The sequence below is a fragment of the Diorhabda carinulata genome, chromosome 1 (assembly GCF_026250575.1).
Source record: "Diorhabda carinulata isolate Delta chromosome 1, icDioCari1.1, whole genome shotgun sequence".
Lineage (NCBI taxonomy): Eukaryota > Metazoa > Arthropoda > Insecta > Coleoptera > Chrysomelidae > Diorhabda > Diorhabda carinulata.
In genome coordinates this window covers 19,086,123-19,107,978 of record NC_079460.1, presented here as the reverse complement: position 1 = coordinate 19,107,978, position 21,856 = coordinate 19,086,123, and the positions used below count along the sequence as shown (strand labels likewise).

Sequence of the window (21,856 nt, the reverse complement as noted above, 5' to 3'; positions counted from 1 at the left end):
ATCATATATTTTCTCTTGATTTTCATTTAATTATAAGTAGTACAAATAATGCACTATAGTTTCATTATTACAATCATTCTACAACACTAACCTAACAAAACTTTATTTTTACTTAATTACAATGAATTGTATATTCCTACGTGCATACAGGGTGTTACAAGACTTGATGAAAAAAATTCGGAAGTGAATAAATTTTCTCATACGAACCCTCGTTTCTGGGTTGTAGGCCTTTAAAATTACGAAATCACAACTTGTATTTAAGTATTTTCCAAATTATTCATTCGAACATTATGAATTTTAATGGATGATCACGTATGTCCATGTAGTATGTTTAACGGAATAAATAATTCTACACTACTATCTAAAGGCCAAAGGCGACTCATGTTCGATGGTTAACAATCCGTCACAAGCAATTCATGGACTATATTGGTATAAAACACATATATGAAAATACAATTTTATTTTATAAATTTGTAAACGAAGATTTAATTCCGTCCTATACCAAAAACTTTCGGTGCTTTGTTATAAATTTCCAAATTTTGATACAGTAGCGCCATCTTAAATTATTGTAAAATACGAAGACACCTATAGAGCGCTCTCATTACATCATTCTTCCATAGTCTTTAATCAACCTTTTTAAAGCTTCGGGATCTGTCGAGTAGATGGCAAAAGTGGTAAGAAACAGAATTAAACACAATAATGTATATATTTCTATCTAATATGGAAAATATTTATTAAAAAATAGTTAGAACTTGTTAAAGGGAAAGAGATTTAGTAAATTTGTGAATAATAGAAATGTTGCGATATCTCCAAATAATATTTGCATCTATAAACTTATTAAAAATAAAATTAAAAATTTCTTTGATTGTTAGATTAAAGCTTCATATTTTAGTCAAGAGATGGTACTAATATTAGAGTATAGATTGCTTTTAAGTTTTTTACAGTGAGTTTTGAGTGTTTATTTTAGGGGGCGTTAATAAGTTCAATCGATACAGGGCAGAGGTCTCTGAAGAATGGATCATCGAAGAATGGAAATACTGAATATGGACAAAATTTGCGCAGTCCATAGAAAATGAGTGTTACAGCGCAATGTCCAATATTGCGTTCTCGAATATGGCGAAAGTTGTGAATTTACGTGTTGTGATAAGTGCTACCTTGTGACTTACTATGTTTGAAAATGGATAGTTAAGCAATTATTTATACAAAGAAAGTGTGATAATAGTGTAAATATACGTATTTGTTGTTAATTTAGTGAAAAGAAATAAAAATGTCTACAGACAAAATAAAAGTTGCTGTTCGGCTCCGTCCTTTTAACAGAAGAGGTATTTATGTTTATGTTATTCATAAGATAAGAACATCCCCATGATCTTGTTAGTAAATAACATGTGTCAGATTTTTTTTTAGTAAGAAACTTCGTCTACATGCTGATGTATTTGTGATGAATCACTTTATTGTCACTACTAAAATGAAACATGTAACATCCCAATTTTTGTTTCCAAAGTGTGGAAAGCTTGATATTTCACCTTCACACCTTTCTATATAATCAACCTTAAGCTATAGTTAATATAGGTGTGGAGGTTTCTTTTGAAAACCTTGAAATAAACTCATCATTTTGGATTGTAAATAAACGATATTTATTTCTTTGTCAAAATTAAGATAAAAATAGATAATAAATTGATGTTTTTTTTTTATTTTTTAACATAACAAAGGTTGTATATTAACTCGACACTACATTGGTATATTTATGTAGCTATCTCTCTTTTTGCCTAGTCACTTTTTGATAATATTTAATATTTACTATCACTTACCTTGATTGGGTAGGATACATTATGAATATATTTGTAAAGACGGACCTTTGCGGTACATAGATATAAATCGATTTAAAAAGAACTGTGGGAAAAAAACAATATAAATTTAGCCAAATCCAAGAAACCACATAACAAATATTGTACCTTAATTAAAAGTCATCACTCATGAGATTTTCAATGATCCAAACATTTCAGATTTAGGTATTATAAATAATATGTGCCATATGTATGGAAAAATGATTCATTAACGTAAATATTTAGAACAAATTTCCTATTAACGCAAGTAGTTAATTGCCACCTCATTATATTTTAATAGGTATCTAAATAAAATAATAAATTTCAAAATTAGAATATAGCTGTTATTCAAAGAATTACTAATAAATAATTTAAGCAGTTTCATTCAGTACCATACCATAAAGAAAATTCCTTTATTATATTGTGAAATGTTGAAGAAAAAATATTGTTACTATATAGGAACAAACTGGATATGTACTTATTTTATGGGGTTTGTGGAATAATACATGATCAGCTGGTAAAAAATATTGTCTATAATCACGCTGTCTAACCAGTGCTTGAAGGCGTGCAGCTGTATAGTTAAAACCATTGTATGACCACCTGCAAATTTCATGCATGTCTGAAGTTTATTGTATAAGCATTATAGATATTTTCTACTTCAGACAATTCAGCTTTGCTTTTTTATTTTTGGTTCTAGTTGCTTTTCATGAGATATGTTTCTCAACTTAGCCTTCTCTTCGTCATAAATGATTTTTGTTTCACCCTTTTTATATAAAATTCATTCAAAATATTTGAAACCTGATAATTATCGTATCGTAAATGGGAATATTTTTTATAAATTTGTTTGTTTGTCATTTTTGAGATTAAAAAAATTGTTACAGAGCTTGAGATGAGGGCGCCAAGTGTTGTTGATATCGAAAAGGATCAAACAATCCTCCATCAGCCAACATCTTTGGATAAAATGGATAGGTAAGATGATGTGTTCAAAATCTTATAATGATATTATGTATAATGAGCGTCGTTGATTCAATTATTCAAGTAAAATAACTGATTATTTAGAAAGAGGCTTGTAAATATGAACATTTTTCTAATAAAATATCTTTGAGAAAAATCTATATATTTTCTTGGTTAGTCAACCACTGTTCAGTTTGCTAAATATAACATTTATTGAGATGATTCCTACTGTCATTTACTGATATACTGTTTTCAGTCGGAAATATATAATGTTTGTGACTCTAAATGTTGGAATACCAGATAATAATATCTGTTTTTGTATGTAATAAAAACACAAAATTTAATTTCAATTAGATTTTGATAATTTATTGAAAATATAAATGAGTTCCTTCTATTTCAATTTTTAAATACAAATCATAATAAGTAAATTGAGTGAAATATACCTAAATATCATCATATTGGCCATATATGGAGGTTACTTTACTTTACCGCATATTTTAGAATTTTAAATATATCTCACCACCCCAGAAACATATGTACTGGGTCTTTTTCAGTTAATTAAAACCATTTGCTCAAACTTGAACGTCAATTTTATAAATTATGACAAATTTTGAATTTGTAGACTGTAAAATGTTTTGAATTTTGTTATTGGCTTATAAATTATCCAAAAATTCTAATTTGCGCCTTTAGTAAATAGAAAGTTTCGTGACATTTCACTTGGTATGAAATTTACGCTTGAATTTATTCAGTTCTCCGCTTATTTCCACCAACGCAGTTTTCTCCTAATTTGAATATCGATTTTAGTATTTAGTATTTCGATATTGTTATTGGGTCTATTGTTTTGTTATAGATATGTAAATGGCCCGTATCCAGAATAAAGCTAGAAATAATGCAAATTGTATCTTTTGTTTTTTTTTTTTCAAAAAACAGTGATTCATATTGATACATTTTTGAATACGTCAGAAAAATACTTATTGTGTTTAGCTAACCAAAAAATATCGACTTCAAACTACAGTAAACTTCAAGTATCATATTATGCCCTTTTATTATATGATTATAAGGAGAAATAAATCCTCGATTTTGGTGAAAATTTTGCCAAAGCTTGATCTTTTTGGGTTATAAGAACCTTTTTTGTACAGCTTTCTATAAGCCCCATTTTTTTGTTTTAACCCTCTTTTTTCTAAAATCAATATTTTTGAAGATATTTAGAATAATTCTTATAACTTTGAATGGGGATAAGGGGCAAACGTAGCTTTGTCATTAAAAACCCTTTTAGGTATATCTTCTCTAATCAAAAGCAAGATGGCAAAAATCTCAGCAAAATCGGAAGGCTTACCTTTTCGGACCTACACCCAATAATATTGAAGACGTAGCTGCTAGATGCACGCATTTTCACGGACTAACTTTTATTATCCACCGACAATACAAATTTTTGAAGTATACTCCGATTTTTTAAGTTTCCCAAATTTTCTTTTTTACTCCCACTCCAAAACACGTAAATATGGAAGCAAATCAAATAATTGTGAATGTATATTGATCCAGATGCAAACTACAATTTGGTTATTTCAATTTTATTTCTGCTGGTTGTGATAAAATTCAATCCAGTATTTTCCAAAGAGACGTTCATAAATTCTGTCTGCATTCGAGGTACCATTCGCAAAATACTAACGCCGGCGCAACTCTTTTCATTCATATTTTCATTAGTTATTATAGATACCAGTCGTCCAGAACGCGGCGCGTCGGCAACAGGGCCCGTTTTTAACAATTTCTAGTACGTCTTCCACATTATTGAACGAATTCCGAAATTGTTGTTGAAACTTGACGTAACACAAAAAAATTTTTCTGGAAACATGAACTTGTATCCTCAAAACGCGTCTACTCGACGAGCACAGGTTTTCATGACACAAGCACGAACTTCCTTCGTTTTAATTTATTTGGACCATGTTGTCAGACTTAAGAGCGTTGCCGGATCTATACAGATTTTTCGAGAGAATTCCCTGACTTATGCCGACCTCTGTAGAAACCTGATCTTTGCTTTTGTGGTCCTGCTTTCTTTAAAGTATCGGGCAATTTTTGAGACGGAACAAGAATCGGCGTATCTAGTTTATCACATGATGATAAAACCGCACACTAAATGATCATTACTTGGAAAGTAGTTTTATAGGGGTGTTATAGCTTTATACGATGACTTACTATGTATTGATTAGTAATTCATAAATATCGGTAATAATGAGTGAATATTTTTATTTCTGGACATTAGATTATCATTTCATCAGTGTTAATCTCTTTCCCAAGTACTGACGTTCATTGGTTCGATCCAACTTTTATCTAAACAATAAACAAAATGGAAAGAACATCGAATCCTTACTGCAATTTATCAATAACATAGCGTGCTCCAACTCTCCTTCTCAAATTACTTTTGAGATTTCTAACTCGATTACACGCACTAGTCTAGCGTTAGGTGACATGCCAGTCGAAGCGGTGAACTACATTGTTCAACAAGGATTTAACTTCATTTAGATTACTTTAGTCTGGTAGTTATGGCAAGAAGTTTAACAGAGCTTTTCAGTCTTTTCCTAGATACAATACGGCATTTTCAAAGTTTGTTAAATATCGACATTTGTCTTATTGAATGCGTAAAATGTGAAACCTCAATTTGTTGATCATTTATATATTTACTTGAGTTTGTTAAAGCCGCTCGACATAATGCAATACACCGTGCACAGATTAAGTTCTGCAGATTGTTTCATGCAAGAACTCGCACTTGCAAGATTATCAATCTAATTACATTTTTATTGCGTGCAAGTTGCAATTATCATTATTGACATTTATTCACTGACTACTTTTTTCTTGTTCGTTTCACTTTTCACTTTCATTTCACTCTATGAAATACTGACTTTGGAAAAAATTGCATGCAATTTCTTGCACGTAGTCTTGCGCCATGTCAAACTGCCTTGAGCAATTAACAATTTAGCTAGTAACTTTGCAATTACCATTTATTGGTGACGTAAATATGTAAAATCTCAACCATATACTATGGGGTATTTATTTAGTTAACAATTACCCATTTCTAGTTATTTTGTCATTTAAGGTTAAGAATCACTGAACTGAATGAATGTAGTTAACCTGCAATTTTGTTAACTGTATACAATTTCTTAATAATAAATTAGAAACTTGAAAGTTAAAGTGTACCTTGCAATCAAACCTTCAATGCAAAAGAAATATCACTAGTATCGGTTGAATAAACATCCAATAAATAGAACTGAGTGGTGTTTGAAATATACAGTTAAAAAAGGAAATAATGTAAATTTAAAAGTAGAAAGCCAGGTAATGTCTTCATGGGTATCAGTCATCAGTTCGTCACAGAAATATGATTTTTGTGATACAGGGTTGAAACTATTGTAATCAAAATTATTATTTTCTTGCGTTATTATATTGTTTGATTTGAAATTTACCATCCTCTATATTTCAGAAAATTCAGAAATATCCAAAGATACGTCACATTTTTTATGTGGATAGGGGTCTGTTGTTTCTTGGAGCTCACCAATTAGATTTTTAGGGAATAAAGGAATGTTCATTTTTTATTGGGTAATATGTATGACATACCCTAAGATCTCGCGGATCTTCATAGATGTACGAGGATGTATTGATATCTAGTTAGCCTAGACCAGTTTCATGCATAAACAAAATATTGCGTTACCATAGCAACGAACAATAAATTATTTGAAGTGTCAGTGTAAAGTTTGACGACAAAAAAGTAAACCAGAGTTACGCAATGAAATAAAAGAAAAAAGATGTCCACCAAAATTGTGAAAATCGAAAAATTGAAGTATCTAGCCATCATAAAGTACCTGTATTTAGGGTTAAGAGGTAAGCAGATTTACGAAGATATGCTTAATACCCTTGGTGATCAATGACCTTCGTATGCGACCGTGAAAAATTGGATCAAAAAAATCAAAAAAGGTAAATTTTCCATTGAAGATGATGACCGATCGGGAAGACCAGTTCATGACATGATTTTATCAGACCGTCGAATTGGGCTAAAACGAATATCTGAAGTACTGAATATTTCATACGAACGCGTTCATCATATAGCTCACGTCAATTTGGACATGAGAAAAATTGCTGCAAAATGGATCCCCAAATGTTTGATGCTAACCAAAAGCGTGCAAGGGTAGAAGCATCGCGTTCGATTTGTGCTCGATTTGAAAACGATGTAGACTTCTTAAACCGAATTGTTACTATAGATGAGACTTGGGTACATTTCTACGATCCAGAAACAAAGCAACAATCGATGGAATGGCAACACTCTGGTTCTCCAAGACTTAAGAAGTTTCGTGTCCAGAAATCTGCTGGAAAAGTTCTTGTTTCAGTTTTTTGGGATTTCCATGGAGTAATCATAATTGATTTTTTGAATAAGAGCAGAACAATAACTGGTGATTACTATTCGACATTATTGACCACTTTACGGGAAAAAATTAAAGAGACAAGACGCGGAAAGCTATCCAAAGGTGTTTTGTTTTAGCAGTACACAAATCTCATGTTTCCATGCAAAACATTCGTGATTTAGGGTTTGAATTACTAGATTCACCAGATTTGGCTCCGTTTAAAAGGTAAATTTTTTTCCAACGAGGAGGTTATAAAAGCTGTGGAGGTCTGGTTTGTAGAGCAAGAAGAAATATTTTTTTTGAAAGGTCTAGAGACGTTGCAGGTTCGTTGTAATAAATGTATCCAATTAACAGGAGAATATGTTGAGTAATAAAATATTTTGACATTGAAATTTTGTTTGGTTCTATAGTAGGCTGAGAATTTTTCAATATATCTTCGTAATAAAGATAATTTGCTTGTCAACATGATTATTAAAAAAACGTACACTCATCAGTTAAGTAGATATTTTGTAGATTTATATAATTTTCAATTATAATTTATTCATTATTTCATAAAATTTAATATTTCTGTTCAAATCCTCATCAAAAAGCGGTTGACAATACAATATTAAAATAAAGTAACAGAAAGCTTTTCATTTTAACAAAGCTTCCAAATTCCGATACGAGCGCGTAAATCGAGTGGCCTGGAATGGCCTTTTGTTACGAGTGTTCTGTATTTTCTCTGTTTATTTATTTATAGAAAAATTGTTGAAAATATATATTAGGGAAATTACATCGTAGATGGTCGGTTATTAGGATTGATTCATGTTTGACAGTTGACTTTGGAAATATTATTTGAATTTAAAAGTTTGTTTGAGTCAGAAAAAAACTAATCCTGTAAGCTTAATGACCAGAATTGCGAGACGTAGCCTCTACGCCATTATATTACCTCTTTAGAGAGTAGCATATAATAATTTCAATCTATCGGATCATATTTCACTCAAACATAAAACAAACACTTGTTAAAAATTGATTCGTGTGAATTCAATTGCAAAAAGCGACAATTCTTGAAAGCTCCCTTTCTACTTAAACTGCATTTTTCGATTCGACGACTTCTCGATTTTTAGCTACATTCATCATTCGACCTCCTATGCCTATATCATAGAAATGGAAATTGCTCTTTAATTATCTTTCGCAATAATTCAACTCCAAAAGCATATTATTACGAAAAATCCTCTGCACTTTGTAGAGAAAAAATTGTTCTATATAAAGATCTGCCATTGCCATTGAATAATGCATCGTCCAGAGAGCTGTCGAAATGAAACTGTTATTCAGAGGCACCAATCCACTACAGAAAATCACTAAAAATCATTGAAGAATGGAATCCCACACAACTGTGGCAACTTGTGAGAAACTATTGGAACTTGGCTGGGAAGTGATGCCACATCCCCTATAAAGTCTTGATCTGGCACCATCTGATTACCATTCGAAGTTTGCAGAATTCTCTAATGGTCAAACTTTCACAAATGTTTATGACAATCGTACCTGTTAATATGCAGAAATTTTATGAGCGCGGAATCATGAAGCTGAAAGAAAAATGGCAAAAGTTCATTGAACAAAATGGAAACTAAATAATTGATTTAAAACTATACATTATTAAAAAAAAGTGTTTTATTTTATACTACAAAACCGAAATTACTTTGTCGCCAACTCAATATTCATGAAATTGAAATTACCAAATTCCGATGTACCTTGAAATGCCGATCAAGCACTTAGACTTGAACTTTTGAAAGTTACTAGGCAAAATGTGAGGCTTGCCCAAGTATTGAAACCGCGCCTGTGTAAGTGCTGGACACTCAAAGATAACATGGTCTGCAGTTTCTTCCTCCTTCATGGACTAGCGAAACTCGTAGTCGTCCGTTATGCCCAAATTGTAGAAATGGAGCCTTAGATCACCGTGTTCGGTTAAAAGTCTAGTCGTTGAGTTTTGTGCATATTTAAGTGAAGCAGTTGTTTGCTAAGAGAGGCAGAAGGTCCATCTACGTGTGTTAGAAACATCTAAAAATCTGTTTCGAGCACAAATAAGCAATCCACAACGATCAACATAGGCTATTGATACTACGAGAAATCTATTAATCATATCTATTTTATGCGGAATCATTTACTTCCGGAGATACCGTAAGTCCCCATTATCTCAGGAAGGCTAACAGATATCGAACTATGGATAACTTTGTTCGATAGATCTCGTCAAGATCTATCTGTATGTGAAAAGTCATGAGATTGACGTATGCGCTGAAGGGTTTCTGTGGAAAAAGTATGCATATGCATTATTTTCACGAAAAATCGATAGATACAATGAAAATTTAGTAATTTTTGTAAGGCTAGGTTAGGTTAGGTTTTCTGATAAAAAATTATACATTTGCATACTTTTTTCACAGAAACTCTTCTGCGCATGCGTCAATTATTAAGACTTTTCACACAGATTGATTTTGATGAGATCTATGGAATAAAGTTATTCATTATTCGATATCTGTTAGCTTTCCTGAGATAATGGCCACTTCCAGTGTCTCCGGAAGTAAATGTTTCCGCATAAAATAGATACGTTAAATCGATTTCTCGTAATATCAATAGTCTGTGTATAGAGTTTCATGATGATCGTCGTGGGGTGGCTTATCATATTCTTACCCTGTTTCGCTTTAGAACAAATCTATTCTATTTTTTACTGTGGTCAAATCCACAAACTAATAGCATCGTTTTTATATTTGTTACAGAAAGCAACCAAAGACGTTTGCTTTCGATCATTGCTTTTGTTCAGTGGATCCAACTAAAAAGGACTTCGCTTCCCAGGAGGTTGTTTTTGATTGTTTGGGACGAGATATCCTGGATAATGCCTTCCAAGGATACAATGCATGTATTTTCGCATATGGTCAAACAGGTAAGAATTAATTTATGATATTCATGACAACAGTATGACCCTTAATGTTTCTTCCTAATCTCGTTAAACGATACTGATTATAATAAGGATCCTTGTACCTCTCTAATCAATTTTTTTTCAATTGTTCATCAAGGGGCACTATTATTCTTCATTTTATTCATATTTCTTATTACAGCAGCTCTTCGAAACTTTTTTTTACTATTGGTTCTAAGATAACTCCCCCTATTCTTATACCGAATACACCATTCCATCTGCTTTTCTCCCATTCACTCCCATCCTCCTAATCTATCTACACACTTTATTTGGCATATATATTCCGCATAATGCGAAACTTAAATCGCAGTTTAGGATATGATTTGAAGAAATTTTAAACAATACAGTTATTTATGGTACATTACCATTTTTCGCTTCCCACGTAGTTTATTTGGTAAGTATTGATAAAAATTGGTCTTTGTCAATTATAGAAATCAAGAACCAGTTGACATAAATAAAATGACCCGTGATTTCGTGAAAAAGTTGGCTTGGACATAGTGTAACTGTTAACTTTATTTTTGTTTTCGAAATTTCGGTATGGACCGTGAAGCACCTATATATAAATTTAATTGAATTTGAACCACAGTTATATGATTTCACTGAGCAACATGGTTCATAATTTTTTAATGAGAATCACTTTTTCGGGCCTGTATCTTCGTCAACGAAAATTTTCATAACGATATCACTCAAAAAAGAGCATCCTCGCTTCCCGAAATTATCTTTCCAGACTCCTTTCAATTTCCCCCTTTAGACAAACCAGGGTTTCCCTTATTAGTAAAAGGGGAACAAGTAAGTAATGTCGTTTCTGCACAATATTTGATTATAATATGTCAGCTCATTGTGTACCTTGGAGTCGTGTCAAACATTTTAAGGTTATAACGTCTTGTCCACTTCTTAATAATTGAATATTGAAGTTTTGGTGAAATTTGGGGTGAAATTGCCAGACAAATACCATTGGTAATAAAACAGCTGCAACGAAAATATGTGCAATGTTTAAATGTTCGTAAATGGTTCTCTAAGTTCAGATCTGGTAATTTTGATTGAAGTCGACCACGTCATGGGACCTTGCATTTATAAATACTGGTAAACATTTCCCCGAACGCATTCCCTCAATAAAATGTCTACACCTGAGTGACCGATACCTGACCCAGGAAATTCCAAGTAATCTTCTTAATATCTAACTAACATACAATTAAATTATTCCTGCCCAATATACCTGACTTTGGGAGAAATCAAATACCTTCTACCTGCTCTTTATTCCATACTGACACGAACCCAGGCGAGGCGTTTGGAATCGTGGAGAAATTCATTGCCTCGAGACCGCGAAGCTATCAAATCTCGATCTAATCGAAGCTGCGTCGTTTCAGGAGACTTAGCTCCAACTTTGTTTATTGTGCTACTTCTCCACTACCCTCGACACTAAGACTAGCGCCCATAGATTTATGACTCGCGTCAATCAGGTAGGCAGAGAAAATTAGAGAACGAGAAAATCAATTTCAGACAATTAGTAATTATAAAACACCCTTAATCAAGCTTGATCCACTATCCAAGAATATTTGCAATAGATTGAAAGCATAAGCAAGATGGGTGTTTGGCTACCTCATAATCTATCCAAAAAGAACAAAGTCAACAGATCCATCACGTGCAATTTATTGCTTCAATGTAACCATACAAAATCGTTTTTTGATTACTAGAGACGGAAAATTGGTCTTGTATGATAATTCGAAATGCAAAAGGCAGTGGCTCTGTCCAAATTAATCACCACGAAGTACTACGAAGCTGGATTCACATCTCCAAAACGCACTTCTGTGTGGTTGGTGGCGGCATTGTTCATTTAGTAGTGCGGAAACCTCGACAAACTGTTAATGCAGATTTTTATTGTGAGAATTGAACTGAGTGAATCAATCTTAAATCGAAAAGTATCCTGCATCAACAGAATAGACGTTATCCCGCCATTAATGACTAGGGGCTAGAAGTATTGTTTTACCCTCGGTTCTCCATTTGTGCCATTTTATTGGCAATACAATTGGATGATGCCTGAAATGCTATCTCGAGATATTTCTCTCAAAAACAAGTTTAATTAGGTAATGTCCTACTTTTCAGTATATTCATAAAAGCCCAGAAAAGTTCTGGCTGTTTAAAATCTACAACTCTGAACATTCTCGCAAGAGCTTTGTTTACACTAACACTTGATATGTAAAGACGATTTAGCTTCTGTGGAACTCATTACGGTAATGTATAGTTTAGTAGACAAAACACAAACATCTTTGTATTTGTTGTTGATATGCATCCATCTATTATGTGGCGTAAACAGAATAGTGGCGCAACATGGAGAGAAAAGATGAAACAAAACATTAGAATGTTTCCAAAAATTGTATACAAAGTATTTTTAAACGAAACTAAGACGCCAAGTTGACTCATGTGAGTAACATAATGGATTAATTAACTTACTGATTTTATAAACTGCATGTGTAAAGTTTCACTGAGTACACTGTTTACTGCTATTTAAACTACTCTTACGTCTGACATTCTCAGTACATTCAAATGCATCCCACAATCTAATGCTGAATACAATTGTAAACAATATTACATTATTCATGGCACTTGGACACCTTGAAGTGGAAGGGAACTCTAAAGCAAATGGCTTACTAAAACTGATAGAATTGTTAGAAGATGCTATTAACACAGGAATCAGTGTCAAATATAAGGATATATGGTCAAACAGAAAAGTTTACACAATGTTCAGAGAGATTTGACTAAGGATGATTGAAGAGTAAACAAAAATGATGATAAGAATCACGAAATACTCAATCTAGGAGACCATTGGAATGATCACTTATACTGTTAGCACAAAACTCCAGAAATGGAAAGTGATAACGGAGAGAAAGAGACGATTAAGCATCTGCTTTGTCGATGCCCTGTCTTGACGGTAAAACGACGCTAAATAATGTAGAAGGACACAGTAGATAGCCGCGAAAAAATAGTAGAACTAGAAATGGAAAAGTGAAAAACATAAATTAAGTTATACAAAATAAAGTTTGGTTAGCTACTTATCAAAGTTTCAGATTTGAGGAAAATAATGGGTAACACAATGGGCCCCAGGTCTCCGAGGGATCGAAGTTGCCCGTACTAACCTAACCTACATTTGTTGTAGCTGTCCATCTGTATCTTAAATGAGCGCTTAAAGATGCGCTTTTAACCAGACATTAACAGAGTTCCTACTTTTCCCAATATACTTCATTACAGCAAATTTTTTCGAAATACTGAGAGTACATATTGAAGATTGTCTATAAGGCATTGATAATGGAGAATGAGCAGTTACTTTCTTATTTGCTACCCAAATCATACATCAAATGCAAGTCGGCGAAATGTTTGGTTATGTTTCAATGCCTTCTCTAAGTATTTTTAATAAATAATAAGAATTTATGATATTTTTCTTCAGAGTCTTTCTTTATGGCGAACAGTTTCCTTGGCATGTACAACGACCTAAAAATCTACATATTTTCTAAACCATAAATTCTATCAAATTAAACAAATAGAACCTTTTTGTTAAAAAAATCAATTTAAAAATTCATCCCTGTAAAAGTGGCGGATTGTTAAACATTGGCATGAGCCGCCCCTGGCATTCAGATAGTATTGTAGAATTATTTATTCTGTTATCATCCATTAAAAATTATTAATGTTCAAATGTATAATTTAGAAAATATATGTGGCGTTGAATTGGCTTTTTAAGATTCCAAATACACTTTTTCTAACCTCAACAATTCATTCCAAGAAATATAATCATGAACGTTCACCACTTCTTTATTTACAAAAAAAAAGGAGTAATAGAATTATAAGAAGGACCTCTCACGCAAATTTTTAAAAAACATATTTTTTCCTTGGAAAGGATAATCACTTTATGTAGCAATTTTTATAGTAATTATTATTAAATCCCTTATAATTTATTATAGAAAATCCTCAATACATCAAGTACAAACCAAACCAAAGTATTTTCCCTTCAAAATGTATTTAAATTCATAAGAGAGATTAAAAAAACTGAGCAAATATCGAGCAAAGTTGTGCATAATGTTTATCTACAGAAAGTCTAAACGAATTTCTATCTTGCGCTTTGTAAAAAAAATTCTCCACTACGTAAAAAAACAAGACCTAAATTTCGATGCAGAAGGTATATAAGATATTGCGTGTTTTTTTTTATTTCAATTAATTGCACACATTGCGTGTCAGGTTTTTGAAAAAAATTCATGACAAGGGCAAGGCTATTCGGGGTGTATGACTAAATTTAATCAACTCTAAAATAGTTTAACTAGTTACAAAATAAACCGTTCGAGTGGCGCTGCTTTTGGTTAAAGGACAGAGAGAGGGAGAGAGAGAGAAAAATGCTTTATTGACAAAAAATTGTTACAATTTGTAGACAAAAGCTTGTAAAAACTAAAAACCAAACATAAAAATAACTAAATCAATATACAAATAAAAGAAAATATCAATATAGGTAATAGATAATAATTAGTATATAAGTCCATAGCAAAAATTAAACCATTATGCAGCATGCCCGGAGTTAAATATTATTAGAATAGAAGTCGTTTACAGAGTAGATGGCACTTTCCAGTAAATATGCCCTCAAAATGCGGGAAAAGATGATATCGATTTGATTTCAATTGGCAAGTGATTGTGCATTTTTTTGCATTGTAAAATATTGAGGAGCCCTTAACTAATTCTAAATATGGAGTAGGTAGATAAAGGTCGTGTTCCGCGTTCCTAAGTGGATAGCCGTGCAGCAATCTTTCTGAAATTGGAGAAGCGTGCTTCTCGTTGTTGAAAACGCTTTTTTAGAGAATTATTAAATAAGTAATCATATATGGTAACCCTCAGATTGAAAAGAATTTTCCCTTTAAAATGTATTTAAATTCATTTAAGATAATATTGGAAAAACTGAGCAAATATCGAACGTTGTGCATAATGTTAATCTACAGAAGGTTTAAAGGAATTACCATCATGCATTCCATTCATTGCATACATTAAAAAAATTGATGACAAGGGCAGGCTATTCGGGGTGTATAAATTTAATCAACTCCAAAACAGTTTATCTACTGAAGGACTATAAAAAATTTGATGAGTTGTATTTTGTGATGTACGTTGTTCTTAGAAAGATTAAAGGTTAGTGCAGAATAATAAATCTATTGTAACTGCATACAAATTTTGCACAATGGTTACTCTGTAATAAAAGGAACTAGTCTACTTATCACAAAGTAGTGCATAATATAGCAGTAGTCATGGATGACGCATTTACTACAATGGAATTTCATTACCGGTTACTCATGTTCATACACTGCTTATTTACACTTAAAATTGGTGGGGTAAAAATTTTGGTCTAATAAAATGTGTCCTCAAACGCGAATTAATCAAGATTTTTTTAGATTTATCCTCTGGGAAGGGGTGGGAAAATTGTTTGTTGTGAATATTAAAAATATATAACTCGTTGAACATTTATCAATTTTCCAAAACAAAATGATGAATTTGTTATTAATTAACCACATTATGACAAGTTTTGAAAATTTTAAGCAATATGCTAAATTAATAAACACGTTTTTATTAGTTTAACCAGTATGTTAGTAACTGACAAAAAAACATTTTTCGAAAACATGTAACCATCAACACATCTGTACATATCATAGACGGGTTCAAAATAGCAAATCAGTTCAAAAACACAGAGAAACACGCTCGCACTTACAGTTAATTCTACTAAAAATAAATTATAGTTTAAATAAAATTCAGTTTAAAAACACTCAGAAGTTATAAAAAATTGATATTATTATTAAAAATCGTCTTAACTTTTAACCATGTGATGGAAAAAATTATTCCACTGACCCCTTACTGAGAATCAGACACTAATCTATTGGTTAAAAATTTAATTCCATTGAGTTATGCAGATGGAAGAGTGAATTTCATTCAGTTTTTACTTAGTTATAAAAAATTTTGAAAAAACATCTGAAATTATGATTCATAATGTTTTGAACATTGCAATTTGCATCCAGTTATGATTTTTTAAACTATAATTATCATAATCATTAAATTCTAGCACCTCCAATTGCGAAACATTAAATGATCAACATTTATTTTTTTCCAACTTTCACCATTTTCCCAAAAACTCCTTCAATCGTTTGTTCCTGCTCGATTATTCCAAAAAAAATTGATAAATTCATTTCGTACACTTCAAAGTTCACTTATTTCGAAAATTCGGGAACCAACCTATTTGAGGATTCATTTTCTACATTGCTATTTCTGTGTGATATTTATTACATGACACTTAGGTCTGATTGTTGTGTAAACACACAAAAAGATGTTTATAAAGTATGTATTGAATACGAGGTGTGAGCAAAATATACAGTAAATGAATATGTACCCCTCCTGTATACAGATACAGAAAATTTATTCATTATACAAAAATTGATGGTGGCTTTCGAATATTTCAGTTTTGCAATAATAATTCCGTGAATTAGTGAACGTGAGATTTCCGGAAATCGATAGCAAAAGCACTGATTGCAAACTTAGGTTTCGCATTTGAGTGCGTGAACAGTAATCAAAGGCGGGCGTCCTCATCGTTTTCCATCATACACTTATTGAACTGCCTATCTCATCATCTAATCATTGAATCCCTAATTTTTTCAGTAAAACGCAAGTTTGCCGAAAAATTTCACTTTCTTTGCATTTAAAAAATGAATCATAGATCTGATTTCATTTTTCATGAAGAAGTACTACAAAAAACACGTCAGTAGAAGCTTAAATAGTGTACATTTCTTCTGCTTGCAACTGCGATCGCAGCACTTGTGGATATACCTCGTAGAACACATAAAACCATTCAAATTATCGGAGACAAAAAGTATTTGTATAATATCTTCAAAAGGGTTTTTTATTGGCCAGATTCTGATCTGCTTGAATTTTTAAAAACTTGCTTGATTCATGTCATTCAATTGAAATTACCTATGCAACTATTGAAAATAGATACTCATTGTTCAATACGATGGTTTTTCCCAAGAAACAGAAAAGAAAGTTCTGGAACAAATTGTTTCATTTTTTCACGAAGTATTTTTGCATTCGCTCAAACTCAAATTCTTCAAACATTTTCCCCACATTCCACATTTTTTTTTAAGTCCTGAAGAGCTTCTTTAGGGGATGAAAATCGCTGTCCGCGCATCTTTTGGTATAAAGTTGAGAACAAGAATGAGACAATGAGACTTTAATTCGACGTTTTTCAAATATTTAGATGTTTGACGTGCTCTATGGAAGTTTGCTGATGAACTCATGTTTCTCACACCTAAATGTACATACAAAATCATTGTATTGTGATATCCTAACAGACGTCTTCAGCTTTCTTAGCTGTGAGTCACATGCCGAAATTATTTAATGAAGTCGCACACAGCATTGATGATTCTCGGAATAACAACCGATTTTGTCCGATATTCACCATTGACGGAAGCACGACCATGACGGAATTCTGTAAACCAATTGTAAACAGTCTTCTCTGATGATGCTTTATTACCAAAAGTTGCACGAAGCGATTATATGCATTATTGTTGAGGAAGGCTTTTTCAATATCATGATCATCATCAAACAAGAGTTTCCACGGGTGATTTGTATTTTTGCGCAAACTATATTTTTTTAAGCGTTCACTATTAACCAGTTAGTCAATTACAAATACAGGAAACCTTGATATTTGTATCAAAATTTCTTTCAATTAGAACCTAATCTTCTTAAGGCATTCGTTTATAACAAGCAAAGTGAAATACAAATATTATGAACATTTGAAATTTAATAAACTCCATTGGTTGTGTAATAAAAGGGTTGGTAGAGGTAAAATATAAAATTTCAGCTTAAAAAGTTTCTCCTTTTCATCTCCCAAACGAGCGGATCTTCGCACCGTCTCTAATTTTATTCTTGGAAATAAACCGGATCCACTTAATGAAAAAGAAAGAGTAGTACACTTATTCATTTTTATAAGACGTTCTAGAGTTTTATATAAATTAAAAAGTGAAATACATACAAAAGAAATCCAGTTTTTGTGAACTGGAATTGATTAATTGAATAAATTAAATATATTTTCAAAAGGTCTATTAATATTTAATTTACGTCTAAGTTGGAATTCCTGGAATTGGTGGTATTCATAATGAATACAGTGTTTACACCAACACTCACAATTACACTGTCTGACTCGGGTTATCGTCTTCAGTCTTTGACGGCAAGACGGCTGCCCTGTTCATTCTACACCACGGATTACTGATTGGCTAAATAATCAGTTCGCTTGATAGATCTTCGGACCGTACAATAAATGATTTTTTTGAATGGGGAAGGATAAAACGAAAAAGTTCCAGACACTTTCCAAAAGTAGTGACATATTGAAAAATAGAATGACTCGTAGTTTAATCAATTCCTAGAGAACAAATAAAGGCAGCTATTGGACGATTTAGACAGATATAGAAGAGGGATTAGTGGGGCTTAATGTTTAACCTGAGGTTCTTAACACACTTTAATTGAATTATCACTAATTAGTTTTAAGCCAGTAGTAATAAGCTAATTGTGAATTTTTTAATATAACAGAAATTGTGAATATAGTTAACACTGGTTACAAAATTTGGTATATGGGCTTAGATATTAATTCTACAACTTTTTCCATATTCGCCAAATATTTCCAAAATATAATTTGAAATCGAGAATTTTTATTCGTTTCACATAACATATTGTACATGAGAAATCATTTTTTACTAAAGTCTATTTATCAAAGAAAAATAGTAAACCAAAACAATGATCAGTGCGTGATGAACACGTGAACATCCCGGGCGAAACGCGGCGCGGCATCGTTATTAGTCTGAATCAGTGTCACCATAATATTCCACTAATAAAAAGCTACGTGGGAGGGGTGAGCGCCGCAACGCTGAATAAGCCGTTAGATCAGGTGTAGTACAGGACGGCATCGTATTATCGTACTGCAGTGAGATTGTTTATATTTATAAAAATGAAATACAAGAAAATAATGACAAGACTGTTGATGACGTTATTTCCAAAACGGCAAATAGTTCGGGAGTATCTTCTTCGAGTTTCTACCGAATCGCTCGTGAGTACAGAGCTAATCATTCAGTGGCCGACCCAAAAAAGTGTCTATCAAGAAAAAAAATTAACAATTCAAATGATGATTTCGGCAGGAGCGCAATCAAGAGAATTGTGCACAATTATTTTTTCAAAATGAGTTACCTACAGTGGATAAAGTTTTGAGAGTAGTTAACGAAAATAAGGAAACTTGAGAAAATTTCAATCAAAATGTGGAATGATTGTCATTGATATCCAAGGTGAGCCCCTTATTATAAATATTGATGACAGTGGAATCTCAATGTCAGCTGATGGGGAATAAAAAAATGTGTTTACAGTGGTAAAAAATTAAGAATTAATTTTAATGTATCAATACTAAATATTATTTTTCGATTTCTGTATTCGGTGTTAGCAATAAGAGGCTATATATAATCATTGAAAAAAGTAAAACTTCGAATATTATTCCAAATTCAAAATATATCAGGTTTACATTACGAGGATGTATTGATATCTAGTTAGCCTAGACCAGTTCTATCCATAAACAAAATATTGCGTTTCCATAGCAACGAACAATAACTTAGTGTCCAGTGAAGATGATGACCGATCGAAAAGGCCAGTTTCTGTGTCAGTCCCCGAAAAAATAAAAATATAAAACGGATATCTGAACCACTGAATATTTCATACGAACGCGTTCATCATATAGCTCACGTCAATTTGGACATGAGAAAAATTGCTGCAAAATGCATCGCGTTCGATCTGTGCTCGATTTGAAAACGATGTAAACTTCTTAAACTGAATTGTTACTATGGATGAGACTTGTGTATATTTCTACGATCCAGAAACAAAGTAACAATCGATGGAATGGCGACTCTCTGGTTTTCCAAGACCTAAGAAGTTTCGTGTCCAAAAATCTGCTGGAAAAGTTCTTGCTCCAGTTTTTTGGGATTGCCATGGAATAATAATGATTGATTTTTTGGATAACGGTACAACAAAAACGAGATTACTATTCGACATTACTGACCACTCTACGGGAAAAAATTGAAAAGAAAATACGCGGAAAGCTATCCAAAGGTGTTTTGTTTTTGCAGGACAACGCTCCTGCACACAAATCTCATGTTGCCATGCAAAAAATTCGTCATTTAGGGTTTGAATTACTAGAACATCCCCCTTATTAACCAGATTTGGCTCCGTCCGACTATCATCTCTTTCCTCAACTGAAAAAAAATTTAAAAGGTCGTAAATTTTCTTCCGACGAGGAGGTAATAAAAGCTGTGGAGGTCTGGTTTGCAGAACAAGAAGAAACATTTTTTTTAAACGTCTAGAGACGTTGCAGGTTCGCTGTAATAAATGTATCCAATTAAGAGGATAATATGTTGAATAATAAAATATTTTGACATTGAAATTTTGTTTGGTTCTATGGTAGGCTAAGAATTTTTCAATATATCCTCGTATATATTTTGGTAGAAATAATTGTGTATAATTATTTATAATTTATTTTATTAATCTGCTGTATGAAACTGCAAATTAATTTTTATGTGCCGAATACGGTCCTGTTACATTCTCGACTTTGGCGTTTTCAACACTGATCATATGCACTATGCCTGCATATGTTTTGGTTTTCTATTTTTCTTCGATAAATAGACTTTAGATAATAAAAAAATGTTACAAACATTCTTTTCACTGAATAATACGAACAACCTTCATCATAGCCACATATCAAATCAATAATTTATTTGGCACCACCAACATATGAATCATTTCACAATCTTGAAAATTTCCATTTATGATTTCATTTTGCTGAGATAAATATATTCAAATACATGTTTGATTTATGCAAATGGTTTTTATTTATAGTAACAAGCCGCTTAATTTTGACAGTCTTGGAACTTCACACACGTACACACTTACGTTTCAACGAACATATGTTGGTTTTTCTAAAAATAATCTCATTGAGGAGGTCTTTAGCATCTTATCTACAGGGGGAACGTGCAATTTTCCCAACATCTTCTCGCTATTTATGTGATACAAATACAGTAATTACTTACTATTGAACTACGAAATTGAAATATAAAATTTATTACATTTTGCGTTTTGTAACCAATAGATCAGAGTTTGATTTTCAGTCGGGGGACTGTTCGATAGAATATAAGTTTGAGCTACGCTCTGGCCAATCCATAGCCGGTCATTTGGATATCCTGCATGTGGACGTTAATACCCCCGCTCCACCGCCAATTTCAATTAAAAACAACTCCATTGAAATGCTCACCAAAACCATCCAGGAATCTCCTCCAAAAGCCACGTTTTCTTTTTTGCAACACTTCGCGAATCTTTCTCCAGTTCTTCTGAAGACTCGTCTTCTTTTATCGCTATTATGCAAGCAGACTCTACTTTCATCGGAGCCCTATTGTCATCAGTCCAATTAACGTGTTCTCTGGCAAATCATAGAGTGGTTGCACGGTGGGCTGGGGTTAATTTTGTGCCAGTAGCTGACCTTTTTGGTTCATGGTTAGCAAGTCTTACTCTGATTGTCCAGCAACTCCTCGCGTTCTTCTGTGCTCTTGTTGGACAACAGTAGTGAGGGTTCGATGTGCTGACATTGAGTCGGTCATCTCTCTCGGATGCGCACCTTTTCCTCCGGGACCGCGCCTTCGATAAAAGTTTCA

At 32.6% G+C, this 21,856-nt stretch overlaps 1 protein-coding gene across 5 annotated transcripts in view; it reads left to right on the top strand.

The window, feature by feature from the left end:
- Positions 1–1,035: 1,035 nt before the first annotated feature.
- LOC130897132 (kinesin-like protein KIF13B) overlaps positions 1,036–21,856 on the top strand; it is an 86,958-nt gene continuing 66,137 nt past the window's right edge. For all 5 annotated transcript variants that reach the window (XM_057805805.1, XM_057805783.1, XM_057805794.1 and 2 more), the window contains exons 1-3: positions 1,036–1,322; positions 2,705–2,792; positions 9,916–10,079. In XM_057805805.1, coding sequence (XP_057661788.1) covers positions 1,268–1,322; positions 2,705–2,792; positions 9,916–10,079 — 307 coding nt within the window. In that variant the 5' untranslated portion in view covers positions 1,036–1,267. The remainder of the gene's footprint in view (positions 1,323–2,704; positions 2,793–9,915; positions 10,080–21,856) is intronic.